We start from the raw sequence: 24,241 nt of genomic DNA, 5'->3' as shown, positions 1-24,241 counted from the left end.
CTATAGAAAATTATGTCAAATTTTTATTTCTATAGAAAATTTTGTCAAAATTTTATTTCAATAAAAATTTTTTTCAACATTTTGTTCTATAGAAAATTTTGTCAAAATTTTATTCCTGTATAGAATTTTGTCACAATTTTATTTCTATAGAGAATTTTGTAATAACTTTATTTCTATAGAAAATATTGACAAAATTTTATTTCTATAGAAAATTTTGTCAAAATTTTATTTCTATAAAAAATTTTGTCAAAATTTTATTTCTATAGAAAATTTTGTCAAAATTTTATTTCTAAAGAAAGTTTTGTCAAAATTTTATTTCTAAAGAAAATTTTGTCAAAATTTTATTTCTATAGAGAATTTTGTCAAAATTTTATTCCTATATAGAATTTTGTCAAAATTTTATTCCTATATAGAATTTTATCAAAATTTTATTTCTATAGAAAATTTTGTCAAAATTTTATTTCTATAGGAAATTTTGTCAAAATTTTATTTCTATAGAAAATTTTGTCAAAATTTTATTTCTATAGAAAATTTTGTCAAAATTTTATTTCTATAGAAAATTTTGTCAAAATTTTATTTCTATAGAAAATGTCAAAATTTTATTTCTATAGAAAATTTTGTCAAAAATTTATTTCTATAGAAAATTATGTCAAATTTTTATTTCTATAGAAAACTTTGTCAAAATTTTATTTCCATAAAAAATTTTGTCAACATTTTGTTCTATAGAAAATTTTGTCAAAATTTTATTTCTATCGGAAATTTTGTCAAAATTTTTATTGAAAATTTTGCTAAAATTTCATTTTTATAGAATATTTTATTTTATTTTTTTTTTAATTTTATCAAAATTGTATTTCTTTAAAAAATTTTACTTCTATAGAAAATTTTGTCAAAATTTTATTTCTATAGAAAATTTTGTCAAAATTTTATTTCTATAGAAAATTTTGTCAAAATGTTATTTCTAGTTTATTTCTATAGAAAATGTTGTCAAAATTTTTTTTCTATAGCAAATGTTGTCAAAATTTTATTTCTATAGAAAATTTTGTCAAAATTTTATTTCTCTAGAAAATTTTGTCAAAATTTTATTTCTATAACAAATTTGTGAAGTACCTTATCGTTGGAGAGGAATATTTTGCAAACTCTACTAAAACATATACAATTCTACCAATCTAGCAAACAGTAGAAAAATCTACCACTTTTGGTAGAATTCTACCAACTGTGCAACCGTGATTATAACTCCTACAGTCCAATAAATATTTGCGAAAGGGGTCAGAATTACTAGTTCGAGTCATCAAGACCGGGATGTTCGTATGTCATTATGCCCATTTACTAACACTAATTCTCTATCATAGGTACCATATAGTCATAAAACCAAATTTTTTTTTAAGTATGAGATTTAAAAATATGGATGTAACACATAAATGTATAAATAGATTTAATTTTTATCGTCAATCAGACTATGAACATCATTTAGTAGACGATTTTTTTGGATTTGATCGATTATTACAAATATCTTCACACCTTTACAAAAACTCGTCATATTTTTTTTTACAATACAACAATAAGAACAAAAAGCATAATTTTTGCTAATTCATGATAAGTCTTCTTATTCTCATTAGATATCATAATACTTAGATTGAAGATAAATTGAAAAAGGTTTTATTTTTCTGCAATAAACAGTTTGAAAGAAACAATCCTAACTATACAAAAAAATAAACCAAGAAGGCTTTTAACAAAAAAGGCTCCAACTCACGTTTTAACATGCATTCAAATTCAAGGGCTTTTATGGTACATGAACTTTATGGGAGCTGTTTGGTTTTTTTTTGAGTCCAATGTTGTTGAGGAGTCAGTCATCATAGAATATTGGCTTTTTATGTTTTTTTTTTTTTTTCAAAATAAAAAATCAAGTAATCAGTAAATTTATATTTATTATGATCTGAGTGCAATATGATTGGTAATTATTTCTATTGCATTGTGAGAATATTATGATAGGCTTATAAAAACGTTGGGGACTCAAGGTAGATGAAATTTCCAAAATGTCGACTTTTGGACATTCATTGCAATCCGTACATTTCGTACATCAAAATATTAAAAATTTTCCTAAAAAAAATTTAATGTCCAAATAAAAACGAGATATACATTAAAAAAGGTTCCAAAGATTTTGTCTTTACACTTATGATTGGGGTAGTGATTCCGGGTCAAAGATGCTGAGAATTCAAGTAGAAATTATGAAGTATTGGAAAACATCTTCTATTTTTGAAAGCATTTTTGATTTGAAGTCACGATACAAAAAGTCAACAAATCTAAAGGCGATTTCATTCATTTTGAAGAATTTTTCAGAATTATTAAAGCTTAGTCAAACAGAATTATTAAAGCTTAGTCAAACCAAATTTCTTTAAACTTAGTCAAACAAAAATTTCTTTCATGTAATGATACCTTCTTTTGAGTCGAATCACTTAACTTTAAAGACAAAACGACTACATTGAAAAGTTTATCGACTTTTGCACAATGTTTATATTAGAGAAATGCGTCTTCTATGCTCCACAGTTGGTAGGATTCTACCAAAAATGTTAAATTTTTTACTGCTTGGTAGAATTCTTGATTTTTCCGCTCCAACCATGAAATACTTCATAAATAGAAATAAAATTTCGACAAGATTTCTATAGAAATAACATTTTGACAAAATTTTCCATAGAAATAAAATTTCGACAAAATTTTCTACAAAATAAAATTTTGACAAAATTTTCTATAGAAATACAATTTTGACAAAATTTTCTATAGAAATAAAATTTTGACAAAAATAAAATTTTCACAAAATTTTCTATAGAAATAAAATTTTGCCAAAATTTTCTATACAAATAAAATTTTGCCAAAATTTTCTATAGAAATAAAATTTTGACAAAATTTTCTATAAAAATAAAATTTTGAAAAAATTTTCTGTAGAAATAAAATTTTGACAAAATATTCTACAGAAATAAATTTTTGACTAAATTTTCTATAGAAATAACATTTTGCCAAAATTTTCTATAGAAATAAAATTTTGACAAAATTTTCTATAGAAATAAAATTTTGACAAAATTTTCTATAGAAATAAAATTTTGAAAAATTTTTCTGTAGAAATAAAATTTTGACAAAATTTTCTATAGAAATAAAATTTTCTACAGAAATAAAATTTTGACAAAATTTTCTATAGAAATACAATTTTGACAAAATTTTTATAGAAATACAATTTTGACAAAATTTTCTATAGAAATAAAATTTTCACAAAATTTTCTATAAAAATAAAATTTTGTCAAAATTTTCTATAGAAATAAAATTTTGACAAAATTTTCTGTAGAAATAAAATTTTGACAAAATTTTCTATAGAAATAAAATTTTGAAAACATTTTTTGTCCAGCTAAAGTGTTGACAAAATTTTCTATAGAAATAAAATTTTGACAAAATTTTCTATAGAAATAAAATTTTGACAAAATTTTCTATAGAGATTAAATTTTGCAAAGTAAGAATTGTTTGAACCCATATAGAATATAGAAAATTACATTTTTTCATTCCATACATATAAGCTATTGGTTACAGTTTTTTCAGTGTAGATAAAAAATTCACCCAAAATAGTTTATTTCCTCCAAATAATAGGTCTATACATCTTCTTCACTAACCACTTTGTATAAATTACTCTACATTCTACTTCAATCTAAGGTCTATGACATCGATCCAATGGAGGTTTCATTAATATTTAAAACGGTTCTGTGAATTCTGAATGGTACTTGAACAGATTTTTATGAATTTTTATTGAGAGTCATATTAGTTGGTTTTGAAATGAACTTCCTTAAAGAGCTTGAAAAAAAACTTTAAACTTAAATATTAATTTTGATATTACGCCTTTGATTTTTTAAATAAAGTTTTTAGCAAAAATATGGGTTTCTCTATAGTATGATTTGCTTTGACGCCGTAGGTTCATGGTTTCACATCCCCATTGATTTATCGATAATTTAAACCATCCATCACTTAATATCAAATATCAAAATTTATGGTCATCAAATATGAAGTTCAAAGGCAAACAGCTCAAATATGAAGTAAACAATTTTAATTTTTTTATTGTATTAATTGGGTCTAATAATTTAATTAATTTAATAAGAAATGGAAATTTTGTAAAAATTTCATTTCTATTGAAAATTTTCACAAAATTTCATTTATATAGAAATTAATTTCTATGGGAATTTTTTTTCAAAATTTCTGTAGTCTTTATAAAAATGGCGAAATTGTATTGCCCCTCGTTTTTTCGCCCAAATAACATAATAGTGTCATTCTAAAGTTATTCCTAATTCTTTACATAGTGAGGCAATTGTCAAAATTTCATTTTTATAGGAAATTTTTGCAAAATCTCATTTCTATAGGAAATTTTTGCAAAATCTCATTTCTATAGGAAATTTTTGGAAAATTTCATTTCTATAGGAAATTTTCTGAAAATTTCATTTCTATGGGAAATTTTCTGAAAATTTCATTTCTATAGGAAATTTTCTGAAAATTTTGTTTCTATAGGAAATTTTCTTAAAATTTCATTTCTATTTTTCACAAAATTTCATTTATATAGTAATTAATTTCTATGGGAATTTTTTTCAAAATTTCTGTAGTCTTTATAAAAATGGCGAAATTGTATTGCCCCTCGTTTTTTTTTCGCCCAAATAATAGTGTCATTCTAAAGTTATTCCTAATTCTTTACATTGTGCGGCATCCTAAGTCCTAGAGCTACTACATTACAAAGAAATTTTGTCTAAATTTCATTTCTATAGGAAATTTTTGCAAAATCTCATTTCTATAGAAAATTTTTGCAAAATTTCATTTTTATAGGAAATTTTTGGAAGTTCTATAGAAAATTTTCTGAAAATTCCATTTCTATAGGAAATTTTCTGAAAATTTTATTTCTATAGGAAATTTTCTTAAAATTTTATTTCTATAGGAAATTTTGTCAAAATTTCATTTCTATGGGAAATTTTTACAAAATTTCATTTCTATAGTAAACAGTTTCAAAATTTCGAAATCTCATGTCAAAATTTTATTTTGTATTTTCTCCCGAATAATAGCGTCATTCAAAACTTATTGCTAATTTTTTACGTTTTGTGGCGTCATTGTCCAGAGCTACTACATTACATAGAAAATTTTGTAAAAATTTCATTTCTATTGGAAATTTTCTGAAAATTTCATTTCTATAGGAAATTTTCTGAAAATTTTATTTTTATAGAAAATTTTCTGAAAATTTCATTTCTATAGGAAATTTTCTGAAAATTTCATTTTTATAAGAAATTTTCTGAAAATTTCATTTCTATTGGAAATTTTCTGAAAATTTCATTTCTATTGGAAATTTTCTGAAAATTTCATTTCTATAGGAAATTTTCTGAAAATGTGATTTTTATAGAAAATTTTCTGAAAATTTCATTTCTATAGGAAATTTTCTGAAAATTTACTTTCTATAGAAAATTTTTAGAAAATTTAATTTCTATAGGAAATTTTTGGAAAATTTCATTTCTATAGAAAATTTTTGGAAAATTTAATTTCCTTGGAAATTTTTGGAAAATTTCATTTCTATAGGAAATTTTCTGAAAGCTTTATTTTCTGAAAATTTAATTTTTCATTTTTATAGGAAATTTTTGCAAAACCTCACTTTTATAGTAATTTTTTTTTGCAAAGTATTATTTTATAGTTTTTTTTTTCATTTCTGTAGGAAATTTTCTAAAAATTTCATTTCTATAGGAAATTTTTGGAAGTTCTATAGAAAATTTTCTGAAAATTTTATTTCTATAGGAAATTTTTGCAATATTTCATTTCTATAGGAAATTTTCTGAAAATTTCATTTCTATAGGAAATTTTGTCAAAATCTCAAGTCTATAGGAAATTTTTACAAAATTTCATTTCTATAGGAAATTTTCGCAAAATTTCATTTCTATAAGAAATTTTTACAAAATTTCATTTCTATAGGAAATTTTCGCAAAATTTCATTTCTATAGAAAAATGTGTCAAAATTTCGAAATCTCATGTCAAAATTTTATTTTGTATTTTCGCCCGAATAATAGTATCATTCTAAACTTATTGCTAATTCTTTATGTTGTGATATTCATCAATATTTGGATATGCGGAAGCTCTGTGCAAAATTGGTGCCGCACGAGCTCACATTTGACCAAAAACAACAACGTGTTGATGATTCTGTGTTTGCAGTTGTTAACTCGTAATACACCCGAGTTTTTCCGTCGATATGTGACAATGGATGAAACATGGCTCCATCACTACACTCCTGAGTCCAATTGACAGTCGGCTGAGTGGACAGCGACCGGTGAACCGTCTCCGAAGCGTGGAAAGACTCAAAAGTCCGCTGGCAAAGTAATGGCCTCTGTTTTTTGGGATTCGCATGGAATAATTTTTATCGATTATCTTATTGGAGCATTTGAAGGTCGAAATCGCGGCAAAACGGCCCCACATGAAGAAGAAAAAAGTGTTGTTCCACCAAGACAACGCACCGTGCCACAAGTCATTGAGAACGATGGCAAAAATTCATGAATTGGGCTTCGAATTGCATCCCCACCCACCGTATTCACCAGATCTGGCCCCAGCGACTTTTTCTTGTTCTCAGACCTCAAAAGGATGCTCGCAGGGAAAAAATTTGGCTGAAATGAAGAGGTGATCGCCGAAACTAGAGGCCTATTTTGAGGCAAAACCGAAGGAGTACTATCAAAATGGTATCAAAAAATTGGAAAGTCATTATAATCGTTGTATCGCTCTTGAGGGAACTATGTTGAATAATAAAAACGAATTTTGACAAAAAACAGTGTTTCGGGGACTTATCAGCCAACCTGTTACATAGAAAATTTTCTAAAAATTTCATTTCTATAATAAATACATTTTCTTAAAATTTCATTTCTATAGGAAATTTTTGCAATATTTCATTTCTATTGGAAATTTTTGTAAAATTTCATTTCTATAGGAAATTTTCTGAAAATTTAATTTCTATAGGAAATTTTCTGAAAATTTCATTTCTATAGGAAATTTTCTGAAAATTTCATTTCTATAGGAAATTTTCTAAAAATTCATTTCTATTAGAAATTTTCTGAAAATTTCGTTTCCATAGGAAATTTTCTGAAAATTTCATTTCTATAGGAAATTTTCTGAAAATTTCATTTCTATAGGAAATTTTCTGAAAATTTTATTTCTATAGGAAATTTTCTGAAAATTTCATTTCTATAGGAAATTTTCTGAAAATTTCATTTCTATAGAAAATTTTCTGAAAATTTCATTTCTATAGGAAATTTTCTGAAAATTTCATCTCTATAGGAAATTTTCTGAAAATTTCATCCCTATAGGAATTTTTTTGCAAAATTTCATTTCTATCGGATTTTTTTTGCAAAATTTCATTTCTAATTTTAGAATAATGAATACTCTTTGCTATTTACTTTGTTTTTTACAAAAATGCATTTATTTTTAATTCATATTTTTTTACATGATTTTTTGTTTACATGAATTGCTATGATTTAAAATATCTTTAAAATAATGAGTATTATAAAATAAATTTAAATGGGGTGGTTTTTTCATGGGACGACAAATAATGGTCATTTTCATGTGTATGTGTATATGCATGGGGTAGGGGGGGATGAGATTTGTATGTTCATTTTTATGGTTGTGTCTAAATATATAGGGTTTTTTTGTGTGTGAGTGCTTTTATGAGAGTGTCAGCATAAAAGAGTTTTGAAATATACAAAAGAGAACAATGAAAGCACTTAACGACGGTGATATTACGAATAGCGCACAAATTATAAAAAACGAATAAACAAAAAAGTTTTAATAATAATTAATATACACAACAAAAAAGCTCTTCTCCACTCATTGATAGCAAAGACGACTTTAAGAGTAGCTTTGGCAATGAATAGACAAAAGCTTTATGGCAAGTTGGCGTTAAAGCTTAAGGCTAAGGCTTGTTTTATGAAATGATAAAAAAATTCGGTTTTGGGAAAGAATTCAATGAAACAATATTGAGAGTTAAAGAGAGAGAGAGCGAATATGATAGAGTCTGTGAGAATTAAAGGTACAATTAAGGAATACTTTTAAATAGCTTTTTACCAAGCTTAAAGCTTTTGCTAGCTTACTTTAAACGCTCCAATGTATGCTCGCTTTTAAATACTAAAATTATCATTAAAAAAAGAATTCATAACGACTAAGTGATGAAATAAAATCTCTCTTTTTTCACTGTTAAGCCTATTTTTTTTCTATACTCTGTTGTTTGTGGAAGCCTTATTGATAACCAGCAAATTTGCCTTGTTGTGCATTGCTATCGTAACCACCGTTATTGTAATTGCCACCACGTCCGCCAGCCTGTTGACCACCGTTAACCTGTTCATAACGGATGGTTGGACGGTAACCATTTTGATCGGCTTCGTATTCCACAATTTGTTTACGGCCATCGGGCAAGAGAACATAGTAACGGCCAGTGGTGAAGTCACCATCACGAGATTCCATATGACCGAAATCATTACCGGATTCATAATCTTGAACGTCATATTTGAATTCGTATTTGGCAGGTCCGTAGTTTTCTTCACCACCATAACCGGCATTTTGACCAGCACCATAACCTCCGGCAGCTCCAGCACCACCACCATAACCACCACCAACGCCAGCACCTTGTTTGGGGAAGATAGCACCAGTTACAGCGGGAGCACCATAGCTATTTTGTGGGGCCTGAGCACCACCACGTTGAGGAGGCAAATAATTACTATTGGGAGCCTGATATGAGTTCTGGGGTGGCAAATAGTTACTCGAAGGTTGTTGTTGTTGTTGATTGGGTGGCAAATAGTTATTCTGTGGTACTGGAGGTTCGCCAGAGACGACGGAAAGGCAGACCAAGAAAGCAATTGTAGCGAAGCACTGAAAAGTGAAAATAAAAAAGAAAAAATAAAATTAGAGAAATGTTAAAGAAATTAAATTAAATTGAATATGGTGCCAATAAAGCTTTGAAAGGCCATTTAATGTTGGTAGTTTTCCCTTCCCCCTCGAGAACTTTTTTATAGCAAAAACTTTTGGTTTGACTATCAGTAGCCTTTGGTTTGACTATCAGTAGCCAACCCTTTCAAATCACTTGTGATGAAGTAACCTCTACTATTTTACATTCACTTCTTATTCCCAGAATTATCTTTGCCAAATTAATCTGATCATTATTTGAATTGATAGATGTCGTATGGTTTAAACTCTAGCAGCTAATATGCTAATACATGTGTCGAGACAACATACGAGACATTAGTCAAATGCTATAGCAATTCAGCCGAACAAAAAAAAAAAAACAAATACAAATCTTTCATAATAATTTGTAGCTCTTCATCAACAATGTAACATTTACTTAAAAATACATTTACAGCTTTTGTGTGGTAGCAAACCTGCCGCCCCATTCATTGTGACTAGGCTAGCGCATTTAAAGCGGAAAGAATCTGACAGAGATCACGATGTAATAGAATTGTTAAAATATTCATGATTTATATCAGAGGAAAATTGTTGATAGCCGAGGAACAATAACAAGTGAAATAAGTATAACAACATTCAAGAAATAGTATCTGTAGGAAAAACCAACGCAAGCATCAAATGCAAGCATATAAGAAAAATGCAGAAGACAGGCATATGAATTCATAGCCGTAGGGGATAGACATGATTTCAGATTTCAAGCGATAATTCTTCATGAGAAGTCTTGCCGAGATTATGACTTTATAAAACAAAACAAAAAACAGCAAGCATTTAAAGAGCTCGGCTGTAAGAGACTTTTGGCTTCTATGAGATCTAGAGATTGTAAAATAAGATTTTCTTTAATTTTTGTTTTGTTTTTTTACGTTTTTTGTTTTGCTTCAGTATGAAAATTATACTGTCACATTATGTCATTATGTTTCAAAGGAATTTGGATATCAAGTCCATTGAGCATGATTGGATTTTTTTTTGGTTATATGAAAATAAGTAATTAAATCAAATTATCCAATAACAAAATGTCATATTGCCCAACAATTTGCATGATATACAAAGTCTTCCATGAACAAAATATCAAAAGACTTAAAAAGGAACGTTTTCTCTACGTATACCTACTGGGAATACGTTTTTGTTAAACTTAATTAAATTGGATTTTGTTTTTACCAAGTATTTCATCATAAATTTTATTTACATTTTGATTAGGTTGTTGCTCATGAGAGTAATTGCTTGCCTGGTTTAAAGGTCGCTATATCGCCAATAAAAAAAATTGAGATTTCCAATCACTTTTGAAAATCTATTCAATTTTGATTGGTTTAGTTTATTTGAATTTGGTATCGCAAATATTTTTATGTAAATTTCAAATTACATTTTAAGATATCCGTTGGTGATTTTATTTAATAGCTTAACGTTTTGTAGCTTTTAATTTGTTGTTGAAAAATTTGATTTAACATTGTTGTGGCAGGTGTAAGAACGAAAGACTTAAGACCCATGCGTGCTTGAGAAGATATGTGTTGTGGTTTTGGAAGATCATAAAATTCTTTTGATAATTATTGGTGAGAATGCTTAGTGTCAATATGATTTCGATTTGCTAAGCTGCAGCTGCAAGAACGAAAGACTTAAGGCACATGCATGCTTAAATACCATAGCTAAGAATTAATAATTAAATGTGGAAGTTTTTAATATACTTCCGAAATTTGAAGCAAAACTTCAAGTTCGATGTAATGGTATATTCAAATGAAGGTTTTTTTTTATTTTATAATATTTGAAGAAGATCGATTGAAAGCACATGTATTAATACAGGCACAGTTTTCCATAATGTCATATTGCAGTCATTGCTTTCAAAGAGTCGGGACAAATGGTTTACTTTAGCTATCACTTTGATGAAAAGAGGACGAATGATTTGATTGTTTCTAGCAACACCCAGAGAAGGAATATGATCACCTCAAACATGTTTCAAGAGCAAAATGTTATTTTTTGGATGGTGACCATGTAACATGTTCATTGTGACCATGTTATTTTCTGCGAAATTATGTATCTGTTTTCCGAAAGTATGTTATGTTTGGCGAGAAAACAAAATTGTAGCGACAAACATGTTACATGGTACCATCCAAAAATAACATTTTGCTCTTGCAACATATTTGAGGTGATCATATTCCTTCTCTGGGTGAATCTGCAAGCGTACATCAGAAGGCTATAAGACCAATAGAGGTCCAATAAAGGTTGTGGAAATGCGTACATAACAACAAATTGTTGGCTTATGAGCGAATTTTGTACAATTTTGTTGACTAAAGTACAACGGTTGTTGTCTTTTGGCGCGTATTTGCAAAGTGTTTGGAATAACATCCCAAAAAAATATGACTCAAAACGAAAATTTAATAAAACCCCAAGCGTGTGACCCGGAAAATGTTACAATATTTTTTATACCCTGCGCCACACTGTGGAACAGGGTATTATAAGTTAGAGCATATGTTTGTAACACCCAGAAGGAGACGAGATAGACACATAGTGTCTTTGGCAATAATGCTCAGGGTGGGTCCCTAGTGGATATAACCATGTCCGTCTGTCTGTGAACACATTTTGTGATCAAAGTCTAGGTCGCAATTTAAGTCCAATCGCCTTCAAATTTGGCACATGTTCCTAATTTGGGTCAGAATAGAACCCTATTGATTTTGGAAGAAATCGGTTCAGATTTAGATATAGCTCCCATATATATCTTTCGCCCGATATGAACTAATATGGACCCAGCAGTCAGAGTTTTATACCGATTTGGTTGAAATTTTGTACAAACATAACACTTAGTCGTATAGTCAAGTGTGCAAAATTTGATCGAAATCGCTTCAGATTTAGATATAGCTCCATTATATATCTTTCGCCGGATATGGACTTATATGGCCCCAGAAGCCAGATTTTTGGCCGAATTTGGTTGAAATTTTGCACTAGGAGTACAATTAGTAGTATAGTCAAGTGTGCAAAATTTGATTGAAACCGGTTCAGATTTAGATATAGCTCCCATGTATATCTTTCGCCCGATATGGACTAATATGGTCCTAAAAGCCAGAGTTTTATCCCAATTTGGTTGAAATTTTGCACAGGAAGTAAATTTAGCATTGTAGCTATGCGTGCCAAATTTGGTTGAAATCGATTCAGATTTAGATATAGCTCCCATATATATCTTTCGCCCGATATGCACTTATATGGACCCAGAAGCCAGAGTTTTATCCCGATTAGCTTGAAATTTTGCATAAGGAGTACAATTGGTAGTATAGTCATGTGTGCCAAATTTGATTGAAATCGGTTCAGATTTAGATATAGTTTCCATATATATTTTTCGCCCGATGTGGACTTATATGGCCCCAGAAGCCAGAGTTTTGGCCCAATTTGGTTGAAATTTAGCACTAGGAGTACAACTAGTAATATAGTCATGTGTGCCAAATTTGATTTAAATCGGTTCAGATTTAGATATAGCTCCCATATATATGTTTTTCTGATTTCGACAAAAATGGTCAAAATACCAACATTTTCCTTGTTAAATCGCCACTGCTTAGTCGGAAAGTTGTAAAAATGACTCTAATTTTCCTAAATTTCTAATATATATATATCGAGCGATAAATCATAAATAAACTTTTGCGAAGTTTCCCATATTTTTTATTTTTTTTTTTACTAAAATTGTGTTCCACCCTAGTGTATTAGCCAACTTAAATTTTGAGTCTATAGATTTTGTAAAAGTCTATCAAATTCTGTCCAAATCGAGTGATATTTAAATGTATGTATTTGGGACAAACCTTTATATATAGCACCCAACACATTTGACGGATGTGATATGGTATCGAAAATGTAGATCTACAAAGTGGTGCAGGGTATAATATAGTCGGCCCCGCCCGACTTTAGACTTTCCTTACTTGTTTTTTAAAGTAGTTTTGGTTTTTTTTATACCCACCACCATAGAATGGTGATGGGGGTATAATAAGTTTGTCATACCGTTTGTAACACATCGAAATATCGATGTGTGGGAGAAATTCTAAGACGATATAACCGTGTCCGTCTGTCTGTCTGTTGTAATCACACTACAGTCTTCAATAATGAAGCAATTGTGCTGAAATTTTGCACAAACTCGTCTTTTGTCTGCAGGCAGGTCAAGTTCGGTCCAGGTTTCGATATAGTCCCCATATAAACCGACCTCCCGATTTGGGGTCTTGGGCTTATAGAAATCGTAGTTTTTATCCAATTTGCCTGAAATTAGAAATCTACAGGTATTTTAGGACCATAAAGAGGTATGACAAAAATGGTGAGTATCGATCCATGTTTTGGTATAGCCCCATATAGACCGATCTTCCGATTTTACTTCTTGGGCTTATAGAAACCGTGGTGTTTATCCAATTTGCCTGAAATTGGAAACCTACAGGTATTGTAGGACCATAAAGAGGTGTGCCGAAAACTGTGAGTATCGGTCCTTGTTTTAGTATAGCCCCCATAAGAACGATCTCCCGATTTAACTCCTTGGGTTTCTAGAAACCGTAGCGTTTATCCGATTTGCCTGCAATTGTAAATATTCTGATATTTTAGGCTCACAAAAACTGGTATCGGATTTAGGTTTTATCGGTCCATTTGGCAAGGCCTCCATATAGACCGATATCACTTCTTCGAAGTATAACTAGAAGGCGCACTGATCATGAAAATTGCTTGAAACTCAATGTAAAATTTCCAGATTTTACTTCTCGGGTGAAAATCTATAGGTTTAAGATTTAAAATAAAGACCTTATTTTATAATTTTCTTGCACACTTACAAGAGATGTTAATAATTCCTCTACAAATCAAACAAACATGGTTCTTATAAATCCAGAATCTGATATAGTCTTCATAAGTAAAATCTTTAAATTTATCTTCGGGAAGTGTAATTCCAATGCTCTGCTTGGGAGAATATCTGCCATCAAACCCCCCTGAAATTTCAAAGGAAACTATAAATTAAGATTCGGCCCGGACGAACTTACTGCTGTATATACTTATTTTGAAGTAGTTTTGGGTTTGTTTTATTTTTTTGTCATTGGGATATAAGGTTCCAAAAAGGGAAAATATTTAAAGAATATTGTGGGAATCCATTTCTTCAATGGACAGGAAGAAAGCCTCAAACCCACTAAATAAACATAATTTTCTTTTTTATTCTAATAATAAAAAAAAGTATTTAAAACTTTTTAGGGCAAATTTCCTAAAGTGTTAAACTTGGTCAATAACAATGTTGTACTATATGGACTTGTTTTCTACTTTTGGGAGTTTTTCAATTAGCTTATTTCTTAATTTTTACAAAGCCAATAGCTTTTGTTCGTTTTAGTTCTTTAATATTTATTATAGTTTTTAAAATTATGGTGAATAATAAATAAAAAAAAATATACTTGTTATCACCCCTCTAAACTCCTCTTTAGTATGAAAAACACAAATAACATTTATTAAAACGACAGAAATACAAAAAAAAAATTACCATAAATATGTGTAAAGTTTTCATTCATTAATATAAATATCGTCAATTTATTTGAACAATATTTATCTATGAATATATTGTTTCAAAAATATTCAAATGACTACAGGCTAAAAGTGGGGCTAAATTTATTATGACGGCTTGCTGTCATTAGGCCACCTAATTTGCCCTATCATCGTCATATAGCTTTCATCGAACATCAAAGGTAATCTCATTGATGTAGGCTATTATGGGTCTCTAATCAAAATAGCTTAATTAATTTAAATAACAGACCCTTATAATTTATTACCATGAATGAGCCCATAATCAATAACATCCATATTAATAAAAAAACGAAAACAAATATAAAATTGATGTGGTTTTTTTTCTGTGATATGTAGTTTGGTTGTCAGGGCTTTGGACACTTTAATGATTTTGTAAGAAAAAAAAAACCAAAGCACGAAAAATCTCATAAAAATTAAAATAATCGCTAATATATATTGCGTGTATTTGCAAATTTGTATTTAACGTTTTTTGTTTTGTTTTTTTTTTTTCAGTATTGATTTGAACTTGAACTTTGTTGAATTCTTTTGTTTCAGTTACTTCTTCCTTTTTGAATGTAATATATATCAAAATATTTTTTCTATGTATATTTTTTTGCATTTTTGTTAAGAAAAAAAATGCCATGCTTTAAATGCCATTGGACGATGACAGTGAGAAATTGTGAACTTTTATTAATTATGCTGGTGGCAGGCGCGCTATGTATTTTTTTTACTGCTGATGGGGGCTAGTAATGTGATATAAAAAAAGCCACTAAAATAGAAAATTATGTATAAGCCATTGATTTCAAATGGTGTTGATGCAAATGGTAGCGGGCGGCTTTTGTTTTAAGTCGAGAAAATATTTGAACAAGTTTCTACGGGTGTATATTATAATTGCTGGTGAATAAATTTTGATAAGGGCCTATGGGTATTGCAGTTTTTGTAAAATACAAAATAAAATTACGAAATTGGAAGAGTTTGAAGATTTAAAATTCAATTAATGGATTGCACAATAGTTCACGCGTTTAATCAAAGCAATAGATTTGATAAAATTGACATCACAATTGATTAATATGAGGTAATTTGAATACAGCTCATTAAAAATATATGTAAAAAAATGCATATATAAAAAATCAAGTTTTTGTGAAGGAAATTCAAATTTATGAAATAAGGGTTAGCCTAGAAAAACAAAAGATTTAAGACACAAACAAAATAATTGAGAAACATACTAAAGACTTAAGACACAAACATACATTTGGATATTTATGCGTTAGACTTAGTACCACGGTTGCCACCGTTGGTAGAATTCTACGAAAAATTTTAGATTTTTTACTGTTTGGTAGAGTTCTTGAGGTTTTAGTAGATTTTGCAAAAAAAAAATCCTGTCCAAATAAGAGGAACTCCAATTTTCTATAGAAATAAAATTTTGGCAAAATTTTCGGTAGAAATAAAATTGTGGAAAAATTTTCGGTAAAAACAAAATTTTGGAAAAATTTTACTAGAGAAATGACATTTTGAAAAATTTTTCTGTAGAATTTATATTTTGACAAAATTTTCTAAAGAAATAAAAGTCTGACAAAATTTTCTAAAGAAATAAAATACAAACACAATAATTGAGAAAAAAAACTAAAGACTTAAGACACAAACATACGTTAGACTTAGTACCACGGTTGTCATAGTTGGTAGAATTCTACGAAAAATTGTAGATTTTTTACTGTTTGGTAGATTGGTAGAGTTCTTCAGGTTTTGGTAGATTTAAAAAAAATCCTGTCCAAATAAGAGGTACTTAAATTTTCTATAGAAATAAAATTTTGGCAAAATTTTCTATAGAAATAAAATTTTGGAAAAATTTTTGGTAAAAACAAAATTTTGGAAAAATTTTACTAAAGAAATAACATTTTTAAAAAATTTTCTGTAGAATTACAATTTTGACAAAATTTTCTAAAGAAATATAATTCTTACAAAATTTTCTAAAGAAATAAAATTTTGACAAAATTGTCTTTACAAATAAAATGTTGGAAATTTTTTCTGTAATTAATAAAATTTTGACAAAATTTACGGTAGAAATAAAATTTTTGAAATATTTTCTATAGAAATAAAATTTTGGAAACTTTTTCGGTAGAATTAAAATTTTGACAAAATTTTCTAAAGAAATAAAATTTTGACAAAATTTTCTGTAGAAATAAAATTTTGATAAAATTGTCTTTAGAAATAAAATTTTGAAAAAATGTTCTATATAAATAAAATTTTTATTGTTGTTTTGATTTCAGCTTAAAACCAACCATGCGTTGACTAAACTACAATAGTAGCTTAACCAATAGAGGAAAAGTATGTTAGTCAAATTTATTTGGGATTTTTTCAATTGGTAGATTTTTGGTAAAATTTATTTAAAATTTTAGTCGATTATTTTTGGCACAAGTGGCCACCGTATTTAGTACACAAATCAAAGACTTAAGGCACAAACAGTGCAATAATATCTTAGAAAAAGTAAGTCTAATTTTTTTAGGAATTTTTTAAAATTCCAAAAATATTTAATAAAACTTAAGACACAAACGGTGCAAGAATATCTAATGTTAGATTAGGAAAAGTCATTATCTGTACACAAAAGCTGAGAAATTTATTTTTAAAATTCCCTAAATATTTTTCAAAACACGTTCTCATGTTGTGTTTTTTTTTTCGTTTAATGTTTAATTGTATTTTACAAGATTTTATTTATTATTTTTTTTTAAACAAATCTTTCTCCGCCTTTAGCAAATTTCTTACATCAAGCAAATACTGAACATTTATTTGACATTGATGTATTGGCCACTTCCTGTAAATAGCTGAAAGTTATCTCACATCAATTTTAAAGCTTTTACTTTTTGTTTGTGAAAAATTTCATTTATCTATTTAAAAGGTGATATAAAGTGGAAGATTTGAAATTAAATCTCTACAACTCTTCCATTAAACTTAATATATCAATTATAAATCAAATCATGTCTTTTGAAAAGAAAAGAAGTAAAGACCCACCATGGTTTGGGTTTTGGGTTTATTTTGTGTTACCTCTCAAAAGCAAACAAGAGACTTAAGCCACAAACTTACATAGTTACATTAATCTAATCCTTTTGTATTTCTATAGGGCCTGCATGTTTTTTGGTACTTTTTTTTGTGTTTGGGTGAGTCTTGGTGTTTATCTAACATAGTTGTTATTATTAAAGTACATTTCATTAACTCTGTTGACCATAAATGAAATGCTTGAATGGTTGCTTTTAAGTGGTTTCTTTACAATTCAATTTACATTCAATTTATTTTCATTCATAGAGTTAGTTATCGTGACTCAAATTTGTTTAGTTGATATAGTAAATCATTAACAATTAGTTGTCCAATTTGTATGCTATTGTTTAGAGTATGTTTTTGGTAAGTAAATACCCAAAAATTTAATAAAATGTGTAAATTCTGTGACTATAAATAATTTCTTAGGTCATTTGAAAATAATTGAAAAATAATTTAATCTCAATGATAAAGGAAAGTTTTTTTTAATCTGAAATATTCCAGAATTTTCTTAAGTATTACTGAGGGGTTTTATCATCCTTTAGAAATGTTTGTTACCCTAGCAGAAATAACAGATTTTGACCTTAGGCATATTGATCTGACGTCTACATTTAATGAAGTGTAAATATTTCTTAAGGAAAAAATTTTTAAACATTTTTTTCTCATTTCCAGATTATTCTCCATTACTGTTGGTTACAAATCGTTTTATATCAGGTAAGTACTACATTGATTTTATGCGTTATGATCACGGTTGCCACAGTTGGTAAAATTTTACCACAAATGTTAGATTTTTTACTGTTTGGTAGATTGGTAGAGTTCTTGATGGTTTAGTAGATTTTGTATTAAATCCCTCTCCAACTAAGAGGTAGGGAGCCACCGTGGTGCAATGGTTAGCATGCCTGCCTTGCATACACAAGGTCGTGGGTTCGATTCCTGCTTCGACCGAACACCAACAAAGTTTTTCAGCAGTGGATTATCCCACCTCAGTAATGCTGGTGACATTTCTGAGAGTTTGAAAGCTTCTCTAAGTGGTTTCACTGCAATGTGGAACGCCGTTCGGACTCGGTTATAAAAAGGAGGTCCCTTGTCATTGAGCTTACCATGGAATCGGGCAGCACTCAGTGATAAGAGAGAAGTTCACCAATGTGGCATCACAATGGACTGAATAGTCTAAGTGAGCCTGATACATCGGGCTGCCACCTAACCTAACTTAACTAACAGGTACTTCCAAAATTTTCCATAAAAAAAATTCTGACAAATTTTCCTTTGAAATAAAATTTTGTTAAAGTTTTCTACAGATATCAAATTTTGCTAAAATTTTCTAAAGATATAAAATTTTGTTAAAATTTTCTATAGATATAAAATTTTGTCAAAATTTTTTATAGAAATGAAATTTTGACAAAATTTTCTATCGAAATAAAATTTTGATAAAATTTTCTATGGTAGTAAAATTTTGACAAAATTTTCTATAGTAGTAAAATTTTGAGAAAATTTTCTATGGAAATAAAATTTTGACAAAAATTTCTATAGTAGTAAAATTTAGACAAAATTTTCTATGGAAATAAAATTTTGTCAAAATTTTCTATAGAAATGAAATTTTGACAAAATTTTCTATCGAAATAAAATTTTGATAAAATTTTCTATGGTAGTAAAATTTTGACAAAATTTTCTATAGTAGTAAAATTTAGACAAAATTTTCTATGGAAATAAAATTTTGACAAAATTTCCTATGGAAATAAAATTTTGACAAAATTATCTATAGTAGTAAAATTTTGACAAAATTTTCTATAGTAGTAAAATTTAGACAAAATTTTCTATGGAAATAAAATTTTGACAAAATTTTCTATAGAAATAAAGTTTTGACGAAATTTTCTATAGAAAAATTTTTTTTGAGAAATATTTCTATAGAAATAAAATGTTTAAATTTGGAAGATTTTTTGGTAAGATTGTCTTCAAATTACGGTAATTTTTTTTTGGTACGAGTGGCAACCGTGGTTTTTTTAAGAACATTTAAGCAATTTTAAATATTATAAATATTTTTCAAGAAAATGTATTAGACATAATTATTTCATTCATTTGTTAAAGAAAATTTCATAGTTTGAAGGAAATTGTGGATTTCAAAATTGCAAAAATTTCTTTAGTGTTATATCGATGCCCTCATTTCAGAGTACGCTAAGTCGACTTAGCATGTTTTGATGGATTTCGCTGTTTTTTTATTCGGATTGATGTGAATTGCATCCTGTCAAAAGATCGAATTTATTGGACATTTCTATCAAAAGTTATGGTTAATATTGCACTTAGCCTGTGTCTAAAGTTTTAAAAAATGCCCAATCCAAAAAGGGCAAAAAGCTGTGCTGGGTCTTAAGTGGTCTAAGTAATTTTTAGTCATGTTCTATTACACTATTTTGAGTTCGTACATACTAAAAAAAATTATAAAAAATATGCTTTTAAGACCGCAAATAAGGGAATTTCTATCTTATACGGGTTTTGAGAAATTTCAAAAAACAAAACTTGTTTCTTGTTTCCTGTAAAATTCACTTTTTAGGCTTAGCGCACTTTGGAATGTAGTCATCGATACGATGAATTTATGAATTTTAGTGGCAAACGAAAATTTACAAATTTTAAGAAATTCGAAACGTATGTGGGAGAATGTAGTAAATATTTTTTTTATGTGTGTATAATTTTGTTCACCTTTTTTTTAGTTCCTTTTAATAACGTATGCAACAAAATATTAAAGTGAAGGAAAATTTTTCAAAACATAATAATTTCATGAACTAAAGTAGAATTTAAATGGCTTTAGTGCCATCTAGGGTTCACTTTGAGTTTGAAAGCTTCTCTAAGTGGTTTCACTGCAATGTGGAACGCCGTTCGGACTCGGTTATAAAAAGGAGGTCCCTTGTCATTGAGCTTACCATGGAATCGGGCAGCACTCAGTGATAAGAGAGAAGTTCACCAATGTGGCATCACAATGGACTGAATAGTCTAAGTGAGCCTGATACATCGGGCTGCCACCTAACCTAACTTAACTAACAGGTACTTCCAAAATTTTCCATAAAAAAAATTCTGACAAATTTTCCTTTGAAATAAAATTTTGTTAAAGTTTTCTACAGATATCAAATTTTGTTAAAATTTTCTAAAGATATAAAATTTTGTTAAAATTTTCTATAGATATAAAATTTTGTCAAAATTTTCTATAGAAATGAAATTTTGACAAAATTTTCTATCGAAATAAAATTTTGATAAAATTTTCTATGGTAGTAAAATTTTGACAAAATTTTCTATAGTAGTAAAATTTTGAGAAAATTTTCTATGGAAATAAAATTTTGACAAAAATTTCTATAGTAGTAAAATTTAGACAAAATTTTCTATGGAAATAAAATTTTGTCAAAATTTTCTATAGAAATGAAATTTTGACAAAATTTTCTATCGAAATAAAATTTTGATAAAATTTTCTATGGTAGTAAAATTTTGACAAAATTTTCTATAGTAGTAAAATTTAGACAAAATTTTCTATGGAAATAAAATTTTGACAAAATTTTCTATGGAAATAAAATTTTGACAAAATTTTCTATAGTAGTAAAATTTTGACAAAATTTTCTATAGTAGTAAAATTTAGACAAAATTTTCTATGGAAATAAAATTTTGACAAAATTTTCTATAGAAATAAAGTTTTGACGAAATTTTCTATAGAAAAAATTTTTTTTTGAGAAATATTTCTATAGAAATAAAATGTTTAAATTTGGAAGATTTTTTGGTAAGATTGTCTTCAAATTACGGTAATTTTTTTTTGGCACGAGTGGCAACCGTGGTTTTTTGTAAGAACATTTAAGCAATTTTAAATATTATAAATATTTTTCAAGAAAATTTATTAGACATAATTATTTCATTCATTTGTTAAAGAAAATTTCATAGTTTGAAGGAAATTGTGGATTTCAAAATTGCAAAAATTTCTTTAGTGTTATATCGATGCCCTCATTTCAGAGTACGCTAAGTCGACTTAGCATGTTTTGATGGATTTCGCTGTTTTTTTATTCGGATTGATGTGAATTGCATCCTGTCAAAAGATCGAATTTATTGGACATTTCCATCAAAAGTTATGGTTAATATTGCACTTAGCCTGTGTCTAAAGTTTTAAAAAATGTCCAATCCAAAAAGGACAAAAAGCTGTGTTGGGTCTTAAGTGGTCTAAGTAATTTTTAGTCATGTTCAATTACACTATTTTGAGTTCGTACATACTAAAAAAAATTATAAAAAATATGATTTTAAGACCGCAAATAAGGGAATTTCTATCTTATACGGGTTTTGAGAAATTTCAAAAAAAAAAACTTGTTTCTTGTTTCCTGTAAAATTCACTTTTTAGGCTTAGCGCACTTTGGAATGTAGACATCGATACGATGAATTTATGAATTTTAGTGTCAAACGAAAATTTACAAATTTTAAGAAATTCGAAACGTATGTGGGAGAATGTAGTAAATATTTTTTTTATGTGTGTATAATTTTGTTCACCTTTTTTTTAGTTCCTTTTAATAACGTATGCAACAAAATATTAAAGTGAAGGGAAATTTTTCAAAACATAATAATTTCATGAACTAAAGTAGAATTTAAATGGCTTTAGTGCCATCTAGGGTTCACTTTTTTTAGTGTATTTTCAGATATTTAAATAACTGCAGTATGACGATATCTTTTTATTTAGGAATTTAATAGAACTATAGGAGTTTAATTAATCCATTATAGATATAAATTTTCCATTCAATTGATCACCATTTATTCAAAATCATTATGCTTTTTACTATACTATAAGAATCTATCGATTCATAGAAGCAAAAATGTTATCATTGCTGTGAGAAATGTTCCTACTTTTCCTCTTTAATATATCAGTGGGAAGTTAGTTTTGGATTTATTTGAACTGCTAGTGTAATGTGGCATTAGGAGTGACAAGGTTTTTTTTCATGAATTTCCATTGGGAATAGAAAGTGAACCCACCATGAAGAAAATGTAAGTTTCTTTTAGATAATTTTAACTCAAAAATATTTTACTAATTGCAACATGATACAAATAAGTTAATATTTTTTGTCAAATAGAAGAAAATGTATTAAAACTAATATTTTCTGTTTCATATTTTCAAGAAGAAATTATAAATTGTTAAAATATCTTTAGCGCTATTTGAAATGCAGGACAGATACAATTTAAGGAAATTTTACTCATTTGAGAAAATTTAAGTAAACTTCAAACTTGTGAACTATTTTCCAATTTAATAAAACTGTGTTTAGTTCGAAAATCAAAAAAAAAAAAAAAAATAAAATAATATTTTCCTATTTAGTAAAATTGTGTTTAGTTCAAAAAGCAAAACAAAATTGTAGTAAGAAGAATGTTCTCACATTTGACAAAATTTAAATAAAATCAACTTATTGTCATGAACTAAAATAATGTTAAATCGATTCAAAAAAAAAATTTCGTTGACTTTTTTTCCGGTATACTAAGAGCAATATTGCATTTATATTTTCGATATAAAAAATAGCTCATATACATTTTCCCAATGTTATTCTAAATGTCCTCTTTTACAAATTAAAACATTTTGATTTTTTAATTTTAAATTTTTATGGTAAAGGACCTTTGGAACTCTCCATTTTAAAATATTGATAATTATTTACTTATATTTCAATGCCATAAAAAGCACTGGATATGATTGGTATAAAATTACTACAAAAAAAGCTATGGAATATCCATGTTATTCCTTTTTTAATTTTAGAATATCCATTGATTTTAATTATGAAAATTTTTCGAATTGATTCTTAATTGCAAATACATCCAAACTTTCAAATCTCCTTCAATTTTATGGTATAACACTTCATTCAATTTTTCTAGATTTTGTCACACTGTTGTTTTATAAAAAAAATGTCTTTAATTTATTTTTGAAACAAAGCAAAATTACTCTCGCTATTTTTATTTCAAAATGATAACACTTTCACTCTCCCCTTTCTCGCTGAGAAATGTTTTTTTTTTTTTTTAATTCTCCCGACTCAAAACATAATGTTTCTTTATTTTACACAATTTTCACAAATTTCTCCATATTATAATGTCCTTAATAGATTTTTTGTTTTAATTTTATTTCTAATTATTTTCTATACCTTCATTGTTGTATATTCAAAGCTTGGGTTTAAGGATCACACACAAAATGTAAAGTTAGGTGTTTAAGATGTGTTTTTGGTTTGCTGTTCTTCTTATGAAGATGGTTGAATGGGATTTGATACTGTAACAATTTTGTAGGCTGCTATTTATATTTGTACCAAACTAATGTTAGGAAAACCGAAAAACAAAATCATCATCAACATCATCGCCGTAAGAGAAGATACTTTACACACACACACACTATATTTTGGCTGACTCAAACATAAAAAAACGGCTAACATACATAAGCATAATACTCAGTAGAGCATATACAACAATATAAAGTGACAAAAACAAAACATGTTGTTAAAAAAAAAACAGTATCGAAAATTCGCGCCAAATTCAAAAATCAACTCTTAGAGGTAGATGTACTGTGTTGGTACGGGAAGTTTCAATGTAGCTTCCATATAACTTCTCGTGGAAAGAGAACTTCAGTTTATTTTGAGGGTCTCTCTAGCCAAGAAGAGCTTCTCAATTTCAAGATCAGCAATAGCAAATATCAATGGAAATCACTATTACTACTACTACTCAACTCAACAACTCAGAAGCTTAGTACTCAAAAATAAACTAA

General features: G+C 27.8%; 1 protein-coding gene across 1 annotated transcript; it reads right to left on the bottom strand.

Annotated features, from left to right (window-relative positions):
• Positions 1–7,419: 7,419 nt before the first annotated feature.
• Cpr56F (Cuticular protein 56F) lies at positions 7,420–23,743 on the bottom strand. Its single transcript, XM_075309493.1, has 2 exons — positions 23,631–23,743; positions 7,420–8,901 (listed from the first exon to the last, which is right to left on the bottom strand). The coding sequence occupies exons 1-2, from the start codon at positions 23,634–23,636 to the stop codon at positions 8,272–8,274; spliced, it is 636 nt and encodes a 211-aa protein (XP_075165608.1). The 5' UTR covers positions 23,637–23,743; the 3' UTR covers positions 7,420–8,271.
• Positions 23,744–24,241: the final 498 nt, after the last annotated feature.

Source organism: Haematobia irritans, chromosome 5 (genome assembly GCF_050003625.1).
Source record: "Haematobia irritans isolate KBUSLIRL chromosome 5, ASM5000362v1, whole genome shotgun sequence".
NCBI classification, from domain to species: Eukaryota; Metazoa; Arthropoda; class Insecta; order Diptera; family Muscidae; genus Haematobia; species Haematobia irritans.
This window is presented reverse-complemented; position numbering and strand designations above follow the sequence as displayed.